Source organism: Orbilia oligospora (genome assembly GCF_000225545.1).
Source record: "Orbilia oligospora ATCC 24927 unplaced genomic scaffold scaffold00075, whole genome shotgun sequence".
NCBI lineage: Eukaryota > Fungi > Ascomycota > Orbiliomycetes > Orbiliales > Orbiliaceae > Orbilia > Orbilia oligospora.
The window spans coordinates 276,537-292,997 of record NW_011645632.1 but is presented as its reverse complement, the minus strand read 5'-3'; the positions used below and the strand labels follow the sequence as shown (position 1 = coordinate 292,997).

Here is a 16,461-nt window from a genome sequence, read left to right as displayed (position 1 = left end):
TATCAAGATGGTGATATCAAATGGATATCGTGATTTGACTGATTACGGTGAAGACGGCTTGCATGATGCATGCGGCGGCGAGGGTGGTGATTCGGGTGTGATAAGGGGAACCTCGAGACATAGAATTTTCTGATGGCCGAATTCAAGGAATCCCAAGCGAGAAACCCCTCCCTTCTTTGGGGCTACAAACGGGAGTGCATTGCAGCTTATCCAGACATACTTACGACCTATGACAAGACAAGACAAGACAAGACAGGACAAGGCATACCTACTTCTGGTGATGTATTGTACTGTATGTAAGTACATATATGTATTATATTGGCATGGGCATGGGCATCGGGGGCTTGCTTGCATGCAGGTGGTTGCATCTTGCTTCGGCTTGGCTGAAGTATGTATGTAATCTCGCTGCCCCTCAGACAGGACAAGGACAGCATCCCTGCCGCCTTGATTTTCTCAATTCAAGCTCTATTGCAATTGCAATTGCAATCGTGGTGGTGGTGGTGGTGGTGGTAGTGATGATGATGATACATGGTACATGATACATGATACATGATACATAATACATAAGACAGATGATGTTGGAGATACGCCTCTTTACTTGTACTCGTATCTAAACCTGTTATGATAAATTGATAAAAGATATAAAAGGGACCAACAGCTCTAAGTATCAATAACAATAAGATATATTAATATTGTGGAGGTGGCTTTGATTGAATTCAAATCCAATTCCGTCTTTTTTGCGACAGATACAAGACAGGACCAGGACAAGATAACTTGTGACCGCCGTCTGCAACCGACTAAACCTCGACGGGAATTCATCGGGACAGCTTTATAATAAGCTTACTACTCGGGTTCTTTTATTTATTTATTTTAATCCTTGCTTGTTTTTTTTCTTTCTCCCTCTTCCTCCTCCTCTTCTTCTCCTTCTCTACCTTCATCATCGCTTTCATCAGCATCATTATCATCATCTCATTCTTGGCGGTACCGACATCATCGCTGTTATCTTCATCATCACAACTTTCGAACTTCGACGAGGGTTTGCGACGGCGCAGCATATCGCAGGTAAGAGCTCAAACACCACATACCATTACGTACCTCCCAGTCTAGTCTACCACACGTACACCTCCGCCAGATGGAGAGATCTGGGAGAAAGATGGAAGCCAACAGCTCGAGAACTACCGACCTGTCTGTCTGTCTGTCATATCCGCTGCTCAGCTGGCTAGCTACTAGCTAGCTTCTGTTCTCCTATACAGCCTATACGATGACTACTACTAGTCCTGGGGAAAAGAACAGGGCGCGCACAGGCAGATAGCTGGTACGCAAGCGAGCAGGCAGCTGGCAGAAAGACAGGCAGGCTGGCCGGTATCGTATCGGGGTCTGTGTCAGGTTTTAATTCCTGCGCCATCTTGTTTATACCCACAGTCGCTGTTATTACGTTACCTTACCCGTTTTTGCTCTGCTCTTTGGCTGCTTCAGCGTCGTCGAGGGAAGCGAACGAGAAAAACCCTTTTCAGCCTCCTGGCTCATCTCTTCCCTCATCTCTCTTCCATCCCTCATCTCTCTCCCCCCCATCGCTGCTTTCTCACCCCCCCAAAACACCCGTTTTAGCCTTACCCCCTCATATACTTACTATATATATACTATACCTCCCCCGTGCATACCTTCCTCGAGCTAGCTGACTCTAACTGACATCCTCTTTCTTCGTTCCTCTTCTTTTTTATTCTCTGTCGCAGACACCTAGGAATCTTTTGCTGCCCTTTTTCTGTTCGAATCACTACGTTACTACTCATCTCTAGAACCTGCGAGTTGCGAAACCACGAAAATGTCGACTGGCAAGGGAACTTTCTCTTTTAAATGGTGAGTTCCAACCCCCCCTAAAACCTTTAGTTGAAGAATCCTGCGATTTTGTTGCTCCCCTTGATCGCTGGGAGCTGTTGCTCGACTTTATTCCCCGGTGAAGCCTGTTATCTGCTGTGGGTTTTCTCGGCTGGCGAATGGCTATTCGCGACGGAAATCTCTGTCGCATGCGATGACGAATGTTCCCGTCACTCGACTGTCATTCACAGAAGCGATGGCCGTCGGCGGATGGAAACTATGAACCGTCGCATGTCTTCCACCCACGCGTTCTAGAAATCATAAAAACTGCGATTCTCTCCATGCACATCGGATTCTTCATGCTTACCTTTCATAATAACGGAGTTTTCCTTTGATTGTTCTCCCTTTTTTTCTTTTCTTTCCTTATCATAGGAAGGCTGAAGCTGACGGGATTACGTATTTTTCACTTCAAACAGGTCTGAACCCGCCGAGGAGGTTTATGTCACCGGTAGTTTCGACAACTGGACCAAATCCGAGAAACTCACCAAGACTGCTGACGGTTCACATGTCGGAGTTGTCACCGTTCCTATTGAGAAAAACACTTACAAGGTAAATCCCAGAGTTTTCTTCGCTTTTTCCTCAGACTTGATGCGATCGATTTCATATGTATGGGTTATGGATGTGTGATACGCGAGATACGACCTGTCAGCGCCACTGGGTGGGCCCCTGCTGCTGCACGCGCGCGAACATTTTGTGCTTTCCACTGCATGAGCCTTTTTTTTTTTTTTTTAGTTTTTTCCCTCAGTTTTTTTTTTGGTGGGAGGATTTTTTAAAAAATGTGGATAAGATGCTAACGAATCAACGTGCTTTTCGTGCAGTACGTCGTTGACGGCACTTGGACAACAGATCCTAAACAACGTGTCGAGCAGGATGCGTCTGGAAACGACAACAACTACCTTCTTGTTGAGGACATCATCCCAACAGAGGAACCCACTCTAGCTATTCCAGCTCCAATTCCTGATACTTCCGATGCTACCGTTACTCCTTTCCTCCATTCCGCTGGCGGTGGGTCCACCACTGCTGCCCTCGCCGCTGAGGTACCTCTAGAGCCGAAAAAGGAGAAGGCAAAGGAACCGGAACCGGTTCCAGAGGCCACCAAGGAACCCGATACTATTGCCACTTTGCCAGTTATCGAGTCTCAGCCACCTCTTGAAGTCTTCTCCTCGATTGGGCCCGAATCTACTACTGCCGCTTTGGCTGCCGAGGTCCCACTTGAGGTCGCTGCAAAGCAGGACCCAATTGTTCCAGAGGCTACCAAGGCTGTCGTTGCGCCTGAGGATCTCCCTACTCCAGATCCAAAGTCTGTCCCCGGATATCTCCCAGATACTATTGAGGAGAAGGACGAGGTCGACCAGGTTGTCAGCATCAACCCATTCCCAGCTTCTGAAACTGCCGACAACCCAATTCAATTGGCTCCAAATGATCCAATTCCACCACATACCGCCAGTATCACCGACAATGTCAAGTTGGACAGGGAATCATACGAACACGCTGATGCTTCGAACCTCGGTGTTGGCGCTACTGCCGCCGCCGCCCTCGCTGCTGTTACGGGAGCTGTTGCTGCCGCTGTCGACACCTCTGGTGTTAAGAATTTGATTCCTGAATCCAGCTTGCCAGCTGTTGGCATTGCTGATGCCGTCAAGAGTTTGCTTCCTGAAGCAGTTGTCGGAAAGGTCGAAAAGGAGGAAGACCACAGCACCGCTACTACTGAGGTTGTCCCACCAGTTGTTGTTGAGTCTCAGGAGAAGGCCGGAGTTGACCCAGAAGCTTCCGGAAATCCCGCCGCCGTTGAGGCCAAGAAGGAGGTTAGTAATACTAACTAAAACATACCAGCGCATGATAATTGTTTGCTAACTAATAATATTTTTAGGTCGAGGACGAACTTGTGGAAAAAGTTGAAAAGGCTGCTCCAGAGGCTACTACTGATTTCCCACGCGCCGATGTTCCAGAAGTTGTCCGCGAGAGCCAGGCCGAAGCTGGTGTTCCTCTCGAGGCCTCTGCTTCCCCCATTGCCGTCGAGGCTAAGAAGGAGATTGAGGCTGAGTTGAAGAGCGAAGTTAAGCCCGTTGAACCAATCGCCGAAGAACCAGTTGCCAGCCCATCTGAGACTCCACTTGTCCCAGCTGTCGTCGCTGCTTCTATCGAGAAGGCCGGTGTTCCAGCTGAAGCCACCGCCAACCCGGTCGCTGTTGAAGCCAAGGCTATCGTTGAAGAGGCCATCACCAAGTCAGAGACTAAGCCAGAGACCTTGGAGCCACCAAAGGCCGAGGAAGCTAAGGTTGAGGAACCTTCCACTACCGAGAAGGTCACTGAGGCTGCCGAGAAGGTTGTCGAAAAGGTCACCCCTGAGGCTCCTAAGACCGAGGCTCCACCAGCCCCCACTACTGAGGCCCCACCAGTTCCTACCACTGAAGCCCCAGCTGCCCCCACCACCGAAGCTCCAGCTGCCCCCACAACCGAAGCTCCAGCTGCCCCCACAACCGAAGCTCCGGCTGCTCCTACAACTGAAGCTCCCGAGGCTCCAAAGACCGAAGCTGAAGCCCCTAAGACTGAGGTCAATAACGGCGAGGCTTCAGCTGATGCCGCAAAGGACAAGGAAGTTAAGAAGAAGCGACGAGTTTCTGCTTTCTTCCACAAGTTTGTGCAGAAGCTGAAATAAGTGACTCTCCTCGGAAGTCCCCTTTTTGGCGTTCTTGACTTTCTCATCTTAACTTTACATGCATCAAACGTCCCGATATTTGATGGGCATCGCAGGCATTCGCACGCTTTGATTCTCTTGCTTTTTTTTCACTGTTTCATTTTTTTCACTTTTTGATAAATGACCTTTTTTTTATTCGCTGCTGATGATACCAGACATGAAAAAATTGTCACCATCGAATGTCCTACCTGCATACTCGTTTTTCATCAATATCGTCATCAATTCACGTCACTACCAATACCATCCTCATCATCATCATTGTTAACGTTAATGGAAAAACCATCCCCCTAACTTCATCTTCCCTCACTCCATGTCATGCACGCACTTTGTCCCCGAACGCCTCGTAGAATGTCGCATTGATGTCACCTTTTTTTCTTTTCATTCTAATTTTAATTGAGCGGCTTTTATTTTTGATTTTGATTTTCAAACCGTGTAGGATTTCCGATGCGTTTTTCAAATTTTCATCTTTCTTTTCTGTTAATTAGTTTTCTTATTTCAAAGTATTGGGCCTTTTTTTACTTTGCAAGCTTCCTCCTGGTGCTTTGTTCTTGGGTTGATCTTGTAGTTTTAGGCTCGTATTATTTATATGATCTTTTTTCTTTTCGTATGTAATATTTTATTTTATTTTTTATTTTTATATTTTGTGAAATTTTTGAAAGATTATTATCATTTCTGAGTACTGATATATTATCTGGTGATGTGAAATACTGTGTGGAATTCTATATAATACATTGATAGGTATATGTGGGGTGAGGTTGATACAAGCATGGCCGTTGATTTACTTCTAGGATAAGCATGCATAGGATATGGAAGGAAGGAAGGAAGGAAGGAAGGATCTTGTGTTACGTTACATGTACATACACGGGGGATAATATTATCTTATCGATTAAGAAGGGGGGGGTCCTTCCCCGCCTCCCTCCTTCCTCAAAATTCTTCGATCTTCTAAATATTGAAGATCTGTGTTTGGAGGTGTGTATGCATCTGACGTATGAGGATCACATGATGGGGAAGTACTATGGGGAAAAAAAAGGGGACGGGTTTTTTGTATGTAGGTAGATGTGATGTCGCAGGGTTATTCCTTGAGTGAGTAAGTATTGCTAGTAATACTTGATTTTTACTATAGAGATATAGGTAGATATAGATTCCGAAGAGCGGTGGGGTTGATTTTGGATGAGGGTGGGATTTGGCAAGGGAGGGGGAGGGGATGTATGGGGGGTTTTGGTTAGAGCGATGTGGCCTGAACTTTACTTGTACTGTGAAGGTATAGGTAGTTTACTTGGTGATGGGGGTGGGTATGGTGTTTGACGATGGGGATGTATACGATGCATCGAATAGCTAGCTTCCCTAGCTTGCTCAAAAGGCATTGCATCGAACAATTAAATGCTTAAAAGCACCCCGCACGGCTTCGGTGTCTTTCGTTTTTATCTAGCTTCCCTTTGATTGAGAATGGGAAAAGGATGGGTGTGGGTTAGAGAGGGGGGGGGAATGAGGGGAACTCCTACCCGATGTCTACGTAGTTTACCGAATGGAATTGGAATGAGGGTGTGGACGGACCAGTTAGAGTGGATGGACGGGACTTGTGGTGTGGTTATGCGGGAAGATAGGGCCGAATGTCGGCCGGAGTTTCCTTGTGAGATGGGTTTATGGGGGGCGGGGGGGACGGTGGTATGAGGGGTTAATTTTGGATGGTTTGTGTTAAAGAGCAGTAGGTATTTAGGGGAGTTTGTTTGTTAGATAGAATGGGATAGATATCGTCATTGTTGGATGTATGTATGTATGTATGTATGTATGTATGTATGTATGTATGTATGTATGTATGTATGTATGTATGTATGTATGTATGTATGTATGTATGTATGTATGTAAGTACGATGCGGGATTGTGTTCGATGATAGGATGTTTCTTGTTTTTTGATAAGGGATTTTGATATGATATGATCTGATGGAGGGGCGGGTAAGCCCTAAACCTGACATTTGACAGTTGACATTCTGACACGATAAAAATAATCTTGTTCGTGGTGGTGGTGGTGGTGGTGTTCCGATAATTAAATATAAGTTGGATACTACTTATTTGGGGGGGTGGGGAATGGATGAATGGATGGATGGGTGGATGGATGAATGAGATGTGTTGCTGTGTTGCCGTCGATGATGTGTTTGTTAGTAGTTTATTGATTGGTAGTGTGTCTTGTGTTGTGTTGTGCGCAACACAAAACACCCGGTCAACGGTCTCCCCCAGTCCCGACCTCCTCTGGTATGGGTACTGTGTATGGTCCGGTGTGCCTTCATCAGCAACCCCCCTTCGGTTTCCACCTTCCTCCAACCATCGTCCCTTCATCGGTTCAACCTCTCATCGATCCTGACCGATTCGAAGGCATCGCTGCTTATCTATACTACGACTCCCCCGTATATACCATTCCGACTCTATCCGACCAGTCGTCGACATCTCTCTCCCCTCCTACAACCATCTCCGACGACAAGCGGGTTTCATTTACCCTCTTGACCACCCATTAAACATCCTATCCATCCATCCATCTACATACATGCACACATACCTACCTACCTACATACGTACATACATACATAACTTTGCATTTCGCACTCTTAGTTTTTCTAAAACCTTTAGTTAGGTCTTCTTAATTTAAACCGAGAAGCGTTGATTCTATTCGCGGAATCTCCCTTCACGGATCGCTTGGGTTTGAGCCTTTGAAAGTCTCAAAACCCTCAACCCGGTCCTCCAGACTTATACTTGGACCACCTGATCAAAAAAGGGAATTAACACATCCGGGCGATAGAAGGTGCATTCGGACGGTATCCGCCGACCGAGATCACACCAACTCTACCCAAAGCCGACAAAGCAACCATTCTCTAAGAATCTGCGAATTCCCCGTTTTCCCCCCATACGATACAATGGCTGACGTCGAACAACATTACGGACAAAAAGAAGGGCGCGTTAATGGTGCTGTTGCTGCTGTTGCGGTTGCGAAGCAGCAGCAGATCATGACGCCGTGCCCATCGCCGGATGAAGCCATGTTCGTTGGGGAAGACAGAGCTGAAGATCTCCAAAAGGCGCGGCTTTCTACTGTTAATGGAGACGCCGAGCCTACTGATATAGTAGTAGTAGCTCCTTCGACGAATATAGATACGGATCATGGGACGGCGACTGATGTTGCCGCTTCTCGGCGGGAGAGTGCTGTTTCTGCTGTTGCTCCTTCTCCTGCTGCTGCTAATGGTAACGGTATAAATACCATGGCCACTTCACCCGCCGAAAGCGCTCACAGCAGCACCTTCGTTGACGACGATGCTATGGTTGTGACTGCTGATGACACATCGGCGCCTACTATCCTAAGCGATCAAAAAGATGAGCAACTACGGAAAACATCTCCAGACTCCATAATGAAGGGCCACGAGGACGAGAACGATCAGGTAAGACTTGTGTTTGGCGAATTCGAGATTTCCTAATTTGCACATATCTGTCGCATCCCGATTTGATTTACATCGCCTACGTACCAGAAATAACGGGATTAGCTTTGGATTTTTTCTGGCTCGCTCGCTCTTTTTTTTTTTTTGCTTGTCTCTCTTTTGGCTAACCTTGTCGACCTTGCTTTTATTCCCTGTCCTGTCTGTCCCTCCTAACTCTTTTGCAACGAGAAAAAAAATGTGACATTTTTTGTCAAACCTTCTTTTTTTTCCTCTTTCTCTCTCGCTCGCTCCCTTCCTCCCCGACACTATTTTGCCTACAATTTTTTTTGTCTATTTCTTTTCTTGTTAAAGATATATCCCTCGATATATCTACTGCCTTTCCGACAGATTTCTTCCATTCCATTCACTTATTCCCCAGTCTTAATTCTCCCCACGCTGCCGTACTTAACTGGCAAAGAGTCCTTTAAATCGCAGCCATGGCTGCAATGGACGCAATGAGTAGTCATGATACTCAGGCGGGGGACCCTGGCGATGAAGGGAATCGGCTGAGTTTTTCGGATATGGATATGGATATGGACTGGCTCAGGTCGATGATACGAATGGATGATCTCGAGTCCTTTATCGCTTCGGGAGGCCTTGATTTTGCTGACACTGTTCCTTCTACTTCAACGCAGGCTCCTGTGGATGATGCTGGATTTTTGGACCCTCTAGACCACCACCTCGACCTCTCACAGATTGGATTCCCCCCATCGACGATCTCAGCGGAGGATCTTCTGATGCAGGTTGATGGCGGAGCTTGGTTTCCGACAAACCCAGGGAATGGGATTACGCCGCGGATAGAAGCCTATGCAAAACTGGAGTTTCATTATGGACAAGATTTTTATCTGAGCGGGTTGAATATTGTTTTGGGCAGGCAGGACAAGGAGTCGATTTCATCCTTTTCTAAGAAGAAACGGAAATCAGAGAATCATTTTGGAGATAGTCTCCTTACGCTGGATGAAGTTAAGGTTCCGTTGTTCCCGCCGCCGGAGATAGATATCAGTTCGATTTCAAGACGACATTTACGGATTCAATACGATTATGAGACTTCATCGTGGACGCTCACATCACTTTGCGACACTGGGTTTAGGTTGGTGCGAGATAAACATAAAACCAGAGGGTACCCGAATGGGAAAAGGGCTACACTGGAGAATTCGGATCTCATCCAATTTGGAAATCTGGCTTTTACATGGTTCTTACCCGACCAAGATGAATCGAAGTCTAATGAGGTGGAAGATGTTAAGATGGAGGATGTGGATATCCTTGGGGAAGGAGTGGTGCAGGATATCAGTGATCTGGATTCGGATCATGATTCTGATGATGGAGATGATGAAGATGAAGGAAGCGATATTGATAGCCGGGAACAGAGTCATGATGTTGGAACGCCGACACCTAGACCTAAGGTTGAGGGCATGGATGATTCGTCGCTCATGCCTCCGCCGCCGACAATCAAGAGAGGTCGCGGAAGACCACCGAAGAATGGAATTTCTGTCAGAGAGCAGAAACTACTTAAACGACAGGCGCAGGAAGAGTTCTTGGCTAACGGCGGTAATGTTGCTGGTCTGGATATGACGAAGTATGGAAGTTTACCGGTTGATCAATTATTTGCGAGAGAAGGAGAGAAGATGCAGATGCAGATGGTTAAGGAAGCTAAGCGGAAACAGAAGATTGAAGAAAAAGAAGCGAAGATTAGAGAGAAACAGGCGCAGAAGGATCTCAAACCGGCGAAGATACCGAAGGAGAGGAAACGGAAGAGGACGAAGTCTCCGCCGGCCCGTGAAGAAGACTATACACCCGAGCAGCTGGCGAAACCACAGTTGCCGTATACGGTTATGATTTATGATGCTATCAATAACTCTGAGAAGAAGGCTTTGACGTTACCGGAGATTTATAGGAGTTTGGAGAATTCGTATCCTTACTTTAAGGTTCGGGCGGAGACTACTGGGTGGCAATCTTCTGTACGACATAATTTGAGGGGATCTGGAGAAGGTGGTGGATCGAGTTTGTTTAAGAGGGGGCCTAGGTCGGGTAAAGGGTATATATGGGAACTGGTGGAAGGTGCCAATATCGATAAGGAACGGAAGAAGAGGAAGCCGGTTACGGGAAGTCCGCATCCGGCGCAGACAGCTATTCAGTCTGCAGCTGGACAGATGGTACCATCGGGAAGCTGGGGGCAAGGAAGTACTGCTGCTACTGCTGCTGGGCATTATGGCCATCCGAATCAGTTTGCGCAGCAATACCAGCCGGTTCAAGGTGGAATTCAGGGATATGCGCAGACAACCTATCAAGCTGCGCCTACGCCGTCTACGCCGGTTGTTAATAGGGCGCCTTCTTCGAATGGTGGATCTGTTACACCGAGGGCGGCGGTTCATATTGTGGATGGTGTGGTTTCTCAACACCGTCCTGCGCCGACGCCAGCGCTTACTCCGCCGACTTGGAATCCATCGCAACAACAGCAGCAGCAGCAACAACAACAGCAACAGCAACCGAAACCTGTTCATACAGCTACCCATACGACCCAAATTCCTCAGCAGATGCGATCCGCCGTTTCTGTTCAAACTCAGGCACCTGTCCGACAAATTGTTGCTCCGACAGCTCCTCAACCTCCAAAAGTTTCTATACATACCGTACCGATGGCTCCTCAACCTGCTCATGGAGTTCCTGCTAACCGTCCAGTTTCTGGCATTACAACGGCTTCTACCGTTCCAAAACCTTCGACATCGATGGCTGTCGATAGCAAGGCTAAAGACCTTCTGGACAACCCGATTTTCCTCAACATAATGAAAGAGCATATTCGGAAGAACCCTACGAATAACATCAATTCGCCAGAAGTACGTAGAGCGCTTTGGGCCGAGTTCAAGAAGACAAGCGGTTCTAAGGCTCCCTTGATGAAGAGTGCGATACCGAAGGCGCCGATTCCGAAGCCTACTGTTACTGCTGGAGCTCCGGTTGTTGGACAAGTTACTGCCGCAGATGCAGCGCAGTTGAGGACTGGAGTGGCGACGCAGCCTGTACGTAGTGTTATCAGTGCTCAGTCTGCTGCTTCAGCTCCAATTCCTGTCGCCAAACCCGTTCAACAAGTTCCGATTGTACAGAGGGTTTCTACTCTTACTCAACAACAGCATCAATTGCAGCATCAACAACAGCAACAGCATCAACAGCAGCAGCAGCAGCAACCACAGCAAGCTACAACCGCTGCTACACCTGCAGCTGCTAAACCCGCGACTGCCAGCTCATTACCTCAACGGACGAATGCCCTCTTGACGGGTCTTAAGCTTGACGCGAAGAAGAGGCTGGAATTCTTGCAAGTTCTGAAGAATGCGAAGGAGAAGAAGGCTGCTGAAGCTATGGGGCAAGCGAAGAGTGGGGCTGTTAAGAGGGTCGCGGAGGGAGTACCGGAAGGGAGCCCGGTTGTTAAAAGGATGGTTGTTGAAGGGCAGCAATAGTGTTCCCCTCATTCCACACGCCTTTCCTGAATTGAAGCATTTTTTTTTGCTATCTACCCCTCTCCAAGCGGAGGGGATATGATACCTGCTGCTTTTCCTGCCGAAATTATGCTTTTAATGCGCGGGGTTTCTTAGTATATAAATGTTTCGCGAAAGGGGAAAGGATATCATTTTCTTTTTTGTTTTTTCTGTTCGTCTTTTTTTTCAATTTACCGAATCATGGAAAGCACGCGGGCACGACGCACATACTGGGTTTTCGTTTCTCGCTACTACTATCACCACCGCCGCCACCATCACAACCTACTACTACTATAACTATACCCCCCTTTTTATATGTTTTTTTTAATGGGCATGAAATTTTCCTTTTTTTTTTTAGCGCCGGTGTTCCGTGCTATGGTTCGAGAATTGTTTCTCTCTCTCCTTTTTTTCCCTCATCATGTTTATTTTTTGTTTTCTGTATCGGCGTTTTAGGCGGGTGGTGTATTATTGTGGTGTGGAACTTTTTCTCTTTTTTTTTTATAACTCATCATACCTCTTTCTTTCTTTCTTTCTTCTCCACTGTAGTGGAATTAGGGAACTTTTTTTTCTTTATACTATTAGCTTAGCTTAGCTTTTTTTTTGATCCTTTTCACGGCGATTAGGTATTGCTGTTGGGATCGATGGGGGTGGTGTATGAAGAAGTGAAGAGGTGAGGAAGTGGAAAGGGGAAGAGGTGAAGAGGTAGTTGATGTCGGTAGTTAGGGAGAAATGAATATAGAGATGATGATGATGAATATATACATTATATTACATTATATTATACCAAGCATACCGGTGCGGTCTGGATATGACACTAATTATGATATTATGCCACACTGTAGAAAAGGGTTCTTTGATTTGAATGTGAAGATGTTTATGTGAGATTTTGGTGGAGGTGGACTTGCCAGATTATGTATAGGGTATACACTGGACAGTTCACTTTTTCTTGGAGACTTTAAATTTTGTTAATTGATTGGATAGTCGATCGTTTTTACGTTATTTCGTATACTGATACTATTAACTAGCCCCTGGACTTGGTAATATATCTTGCCTGCGGAAGTTCGAACACTTTTGGTTTTTGGGAATTTATGAAGGACCGCGAGCTGTACATTTCGCTCGCTTTTTTTTGGGACTTCGGGGTATATATATTGTCAATTGATACTTAGCTAGGATCATGGATTATAGAGGTGCATGATCTCCATCCTGTACATTTTTGTGCTCGAGCGACGGGCCGGGTTCGGGGGTAGTTGTTATTAGATTGAACTTAACTATTGAAAGAAGTTAACGAATTCCAGATTTTTCTTATATAAATGTACTTTCGTAGACTTTATAGATTTTTTTTTTTTAATTTAAATTACACTTTTTTCTCTTCTTCTGTTGATATTGATATTGTCTCGTATATTGATATATATACTAAGATGAAAAACAAAAGGCTAAAACAGTAAATAGTCAATGAACAGTATATAGCTATATCTAAGTAGCTAAGGTATTTGGTATATGTAATAGTAGTATCCATTCTAATTATATTAGTAGTAAAAGAAATAGCGGAGGGGAAAAGCAAAAACTGTTGGAGGGGGTATCTTGAGGTTTTTGGGTTATTTTGTCGTTATGGATTCGATTATAATATATAGCTCTTTTTCTTCTTCTTTTTCTTTCTTTCGTTTGAAGTCTTTGGAGGGTCGTATATGGTTCGTGATTCTTTTACTTACCTATTACTTCTTTCTTTCTTTCCTCTTTCCTTTCCTCTTTCCTTTCCTCTTTCCTTTCCTCTTTGTTTTTTCTCTTTGTTTTTTTCTTCTCTTTATAATTTATTATATTCCTCATCTTCTCTTCATATCTCGTCAAATATATTATCATTATTATTGATATCAATACCCATCCTGTTCCTTCGCCAAAGCCATCAACAACGGCGACCGATGTCGAATTTGTTTGCCCCATTTATAAAAGATCCAGGGAATGGGGATTAATACTGTTGCTAATGCCGCCAGAATCGTACCTGCTATTGGTGGCGATAGTGCTGTGTACATCTTCGGAGCGACGAGGGGGAGGACGCCGCCGAGGATACTATATTTTCAAAAAGTATTAGAATTAAGATTGATTTATTAGGGGGAAAGGGGGAGTAAAGTACCTTCTGGCAACGGTGTTTCCGGCTGCGGCGCTGGCGGCGTAGATTGAGTAGGAGTTTAACTATTATATATCGTATTAGAAGTTGTTTTTATATGTGGTTTGTGTTAGTTGAGTGGGGGGAAGTTACCAGGTAATTTGAACCATGGATGAAGATCAGACAGTTACCGGTACCGAATGGGATACCGGCCAGGATACTCCAAATCCATGGCTTCACGATTCTGGGATCTGATGTCCATGCGAAGATGTATAATCCCACTGGCGATAGGACTGCGGCGATACAGACGCTCCAGATTAAAGCTTCTGGTGGGATTCTAGAATTTTTTAGTTAGCCTTTTCCACCTCCTTGACAAATCTAGGGGTAAGAAGGTATTTATATCTAGAACGTACTTCCCAGTCTCCGGATCAATTTTATGTCTATTATACCCCCACCTAACAACCGGATCCAACCCAATCCCCAAAAAAGTCCCCGCGCATATCCCCAAAAACGCAAGTCCCGAATACTTCGCCTCCCAACCCCTCAACTCCGTGAACACGATCGGATAAGCCACAAAACTCATATACAAAATCGCATATATGACCGCCACGTATACAGCCCAACAGGCACAGATGGCTTCGGTGAATAACATGTGAATGGGCCGGGTTAGGTTTGTGAATAGTAATGACCAGAATGTGGCTGTGAAATCGTAGCGGGAGTGGTAACGGGGGTCGTTTGTGGAAAGACGCTTTTGGAGGGCTTTTAGGCGGAGGAGGTGAGGGGCGTAGGTTTCTGGGACGAGGAAATTGAGGAGCCAGGTTAGGGTGGCGAGGATTAGAGCTGTGTAGTTTAGGGAGCGCCAGCCGAGGTATTCTATTTTTTTATATATTTTATTTAGTTATTTTCTTTATAGTATAGGGAGTGATATGATTATGATAACGTACGGTATAAAATTCCACCAAACAATGGGCCGAAACTTGGACCGTTCATCGGAGCTATGGCGAAGACTGCAAAGGCGGTAGAACGGTCTTCGGGTTTGAAAATGTCGGCGAGAGTACCTGGACCATTTGCTAGAGTGACAGCGCCGGCACAAGCGGTGAGGAAACGGACGGCGATGATTGTTGTTATGTTTTTTGCCAGACAGAGGGGGATGCTGAGGAGGATGAACATGGCCATACAGATCATGTAGAGCTGTATTTATATATATTTGTTAGGAAAATTTTGGTTTGATGTTATATTGGTTTTGGCTTTTGAAGACTTACTCTGCGGCGGCCGTACATTCTGTAGATATCGTTAGTATAGGTCTCTTCTCGAAATAGGTACTTGGGAACTTACTCTGACAACGGTGCTAATATCAGAGGTGCAAATGCCAGTCCGAGCAGGTAAGTTGTAATACCCAGGACCACAATTGTCTTATTCTCTATCCCAAACTCTCTCATCATGCCCACGGCTCCAGACACATATGATGATGAATAAAAGACACTATATCCAAAAATTAGTAACTATAAACTTTATAGATAAAATGATAATGATACCGGAGATATACTCACACCACAAGCGTCTGCAATGCCATCGTAATCAGACAAAAGTATCTATACCCCGCCGACCAATTCAAAGGATTCTTAGGATCATCCGGTCCCTCCCAATCCACCAAATACTCATCATCCCCTTCATCGCTACAACTCCCCTCACTCCCCGTTTTCGACCCAATCTTCTCCTTCAAATCCCCTCCCTTCTCAATATCCTTCTCATTCTCATCCTCATCATCCTTTGTAGTCTTAATTTTACTTATCCCATGATGTTCACGACACGATCTATGCGTTCTAGTCGTATCCCTCGAACATATCCTATCAAGATCGATGGGTTCACCGACAACATACTGTCTATCTGCTGCTTCGTCTGTCGGGACGGTGAGAGTATGTGCTTTGCTCAGGTTATGCCCAAAACTGTTGTGGTTATGGTTGTTGTTACTGTTGCTGTTGGTGGCGGTGATGGTTTGGCTGCTTAGGGTACTGGCTGCGTATGTGACTTCTGCACTTGTGGTGCCAGTGGTGGTGGGGAGGGTAATTTTGGAATCATCGTCTGGGGGGTATGAGGATTGCATGATATTATACTATGTATATATATAATATATATCCTGGCAATCGGGGTACCCGTTTTTAATTTAGATGCAGATGGTGATAATTTTCTTTTTGAATTACCTTCCCTTATTTTTTTATTTTTTTTTCTTCCGATAGTATTCCAAGACTTCTTTGGATTTGGCTTTGTCTATGTTTTTTGTCTGAGGAATAGTATGGGGGCGTGTGCTTTCTTTAACCTCGGGATAACCCAAACAAAAATGTAACCCAAAAACAAAAAAGGGAGTTTTTTTAGTTATAAAGTTTTCCCCAAAGAGAATTAAACCTTCTTCTTCTCCACAAAACAGAGGGAAAGGGAAAATCAAAAAGTGACGTCTTCCCCACAGTTTAAATCAGGAAAGGTATATATACTAAAAAACCAATTGACAAATGATCTTTCACCATCGATTTGTAATTAAAAAGATTGTATAACCGTCTTCCTCGTTGCGATGTTAAAAAGCTAAAGCTCTTAAAACTAGCAACACCACTTTCAACGGGATGAGGTCTGTTGCTTTTCGAAATCCGGGTTAAACTACCCGCTCAAAAAAGCCAAGGCGGCTAAAAAAAGATAAAAAAAATAAACCACAGAAATCCCAAGCCAATGGTATATGGTAGTTGGGTATTTTCCCAGGTAGAAGGCCGCTGTAAGAAAAGCTTGTATTTTGGGTGTGTGTAGATTTTTTAAAAAAACCGTTGGAATTAAACGTTAATGAGGATGAGGGTATGTAAGTAAGTTAGTTGATATAAG

The 16,461-nt window shown here is 45.2% G+C and overlaps 4 protein-coding genes across 4 annotated transcripts; 3 read left to right on the top strand and 1 right to left on the bottom strand.

Annotated features, from left to right (window-relative positions):
- Positions 1-1,822: 1,822 nt before the first annotated feature.
- AOL_s00075g76 (uncharacterized protein) lies at positions 1,823-4,534 on the top strand (the record flags this gene model as incomplete). The annotated part of the gene is made up of 4 exons (XM_011122387.1): positions 1,823-1,857; positions 2,292-2,424; positions 2,694-3,680; positions 3,746-4,534. 4 exons carry the CDS (start codon positions 1,823-1,825, stop codon positions 4,532-4,534), a joined length of 1,944 nt encoding a protein of 647 aa, XP_011120689.1.
- A 2,945-nt stretch (positions 4,535-7,479) lies between these two features.
- AOL_s00075g75 (uncharacterized protein) lies at positions 7,480-8,031 on the top strand (the record flags this gene model as incomplete). The annotated part of the gene is made up of 1 exon (XM_011122386.1): positions 7,480-8,031. The coding sequence occupies one exon, from the start codon at positions 7,480-7,482 to the stop codon at positions 8,029-8,031; it is 552 nt and encodes a 183-aa protein (XP_011120688.1).
- Positions 8,032-8,468: 437 nt separating this feature from the next.
- On the top strand, positions 8,469-11,477 carry AOL_s00075g74 (uncharacterized protein; the record flags this gene model as incomplete). The annotated part of the gene is made up of 1 exon (XM_011122385.1): positions 8,469-11,477. The coding sequence occupies one exon, from the start codon at positions 8,469-8,471 to the stop codon at positions 11,475-11,477; it is 3,009 nt and encodes a 1,002-aa protein (XP_011120687.1).
- A 1,886-nt stretch (positions 11,478-13,363) lies between these two features.
- On the bottom strand, positions 13,364-15,700 carry AOL_s00075g73 (uncharacterized protein; the record flags this gene model as incomplete). The annotated part of the gene is made up of 8 exons (XM_011122384.1): positions 13,364-13,559; positions 13,624-13,682; positions 13,750-13,933; positions 14,010-14,469; positions 14,541-14,787; positions 14,859-14,877; positions 14,932-15,078; positions 15,147-15,700. 8 exons carry the CDS (start codon positions 15,698-15,700, stop codon positions 13,364-13,366), a joined length of 1,866 nt encoding a protein of 621 aa, XP_011120686.1.
- Positions 15,701-16,461: the final 761 nt, after the last annotated feature.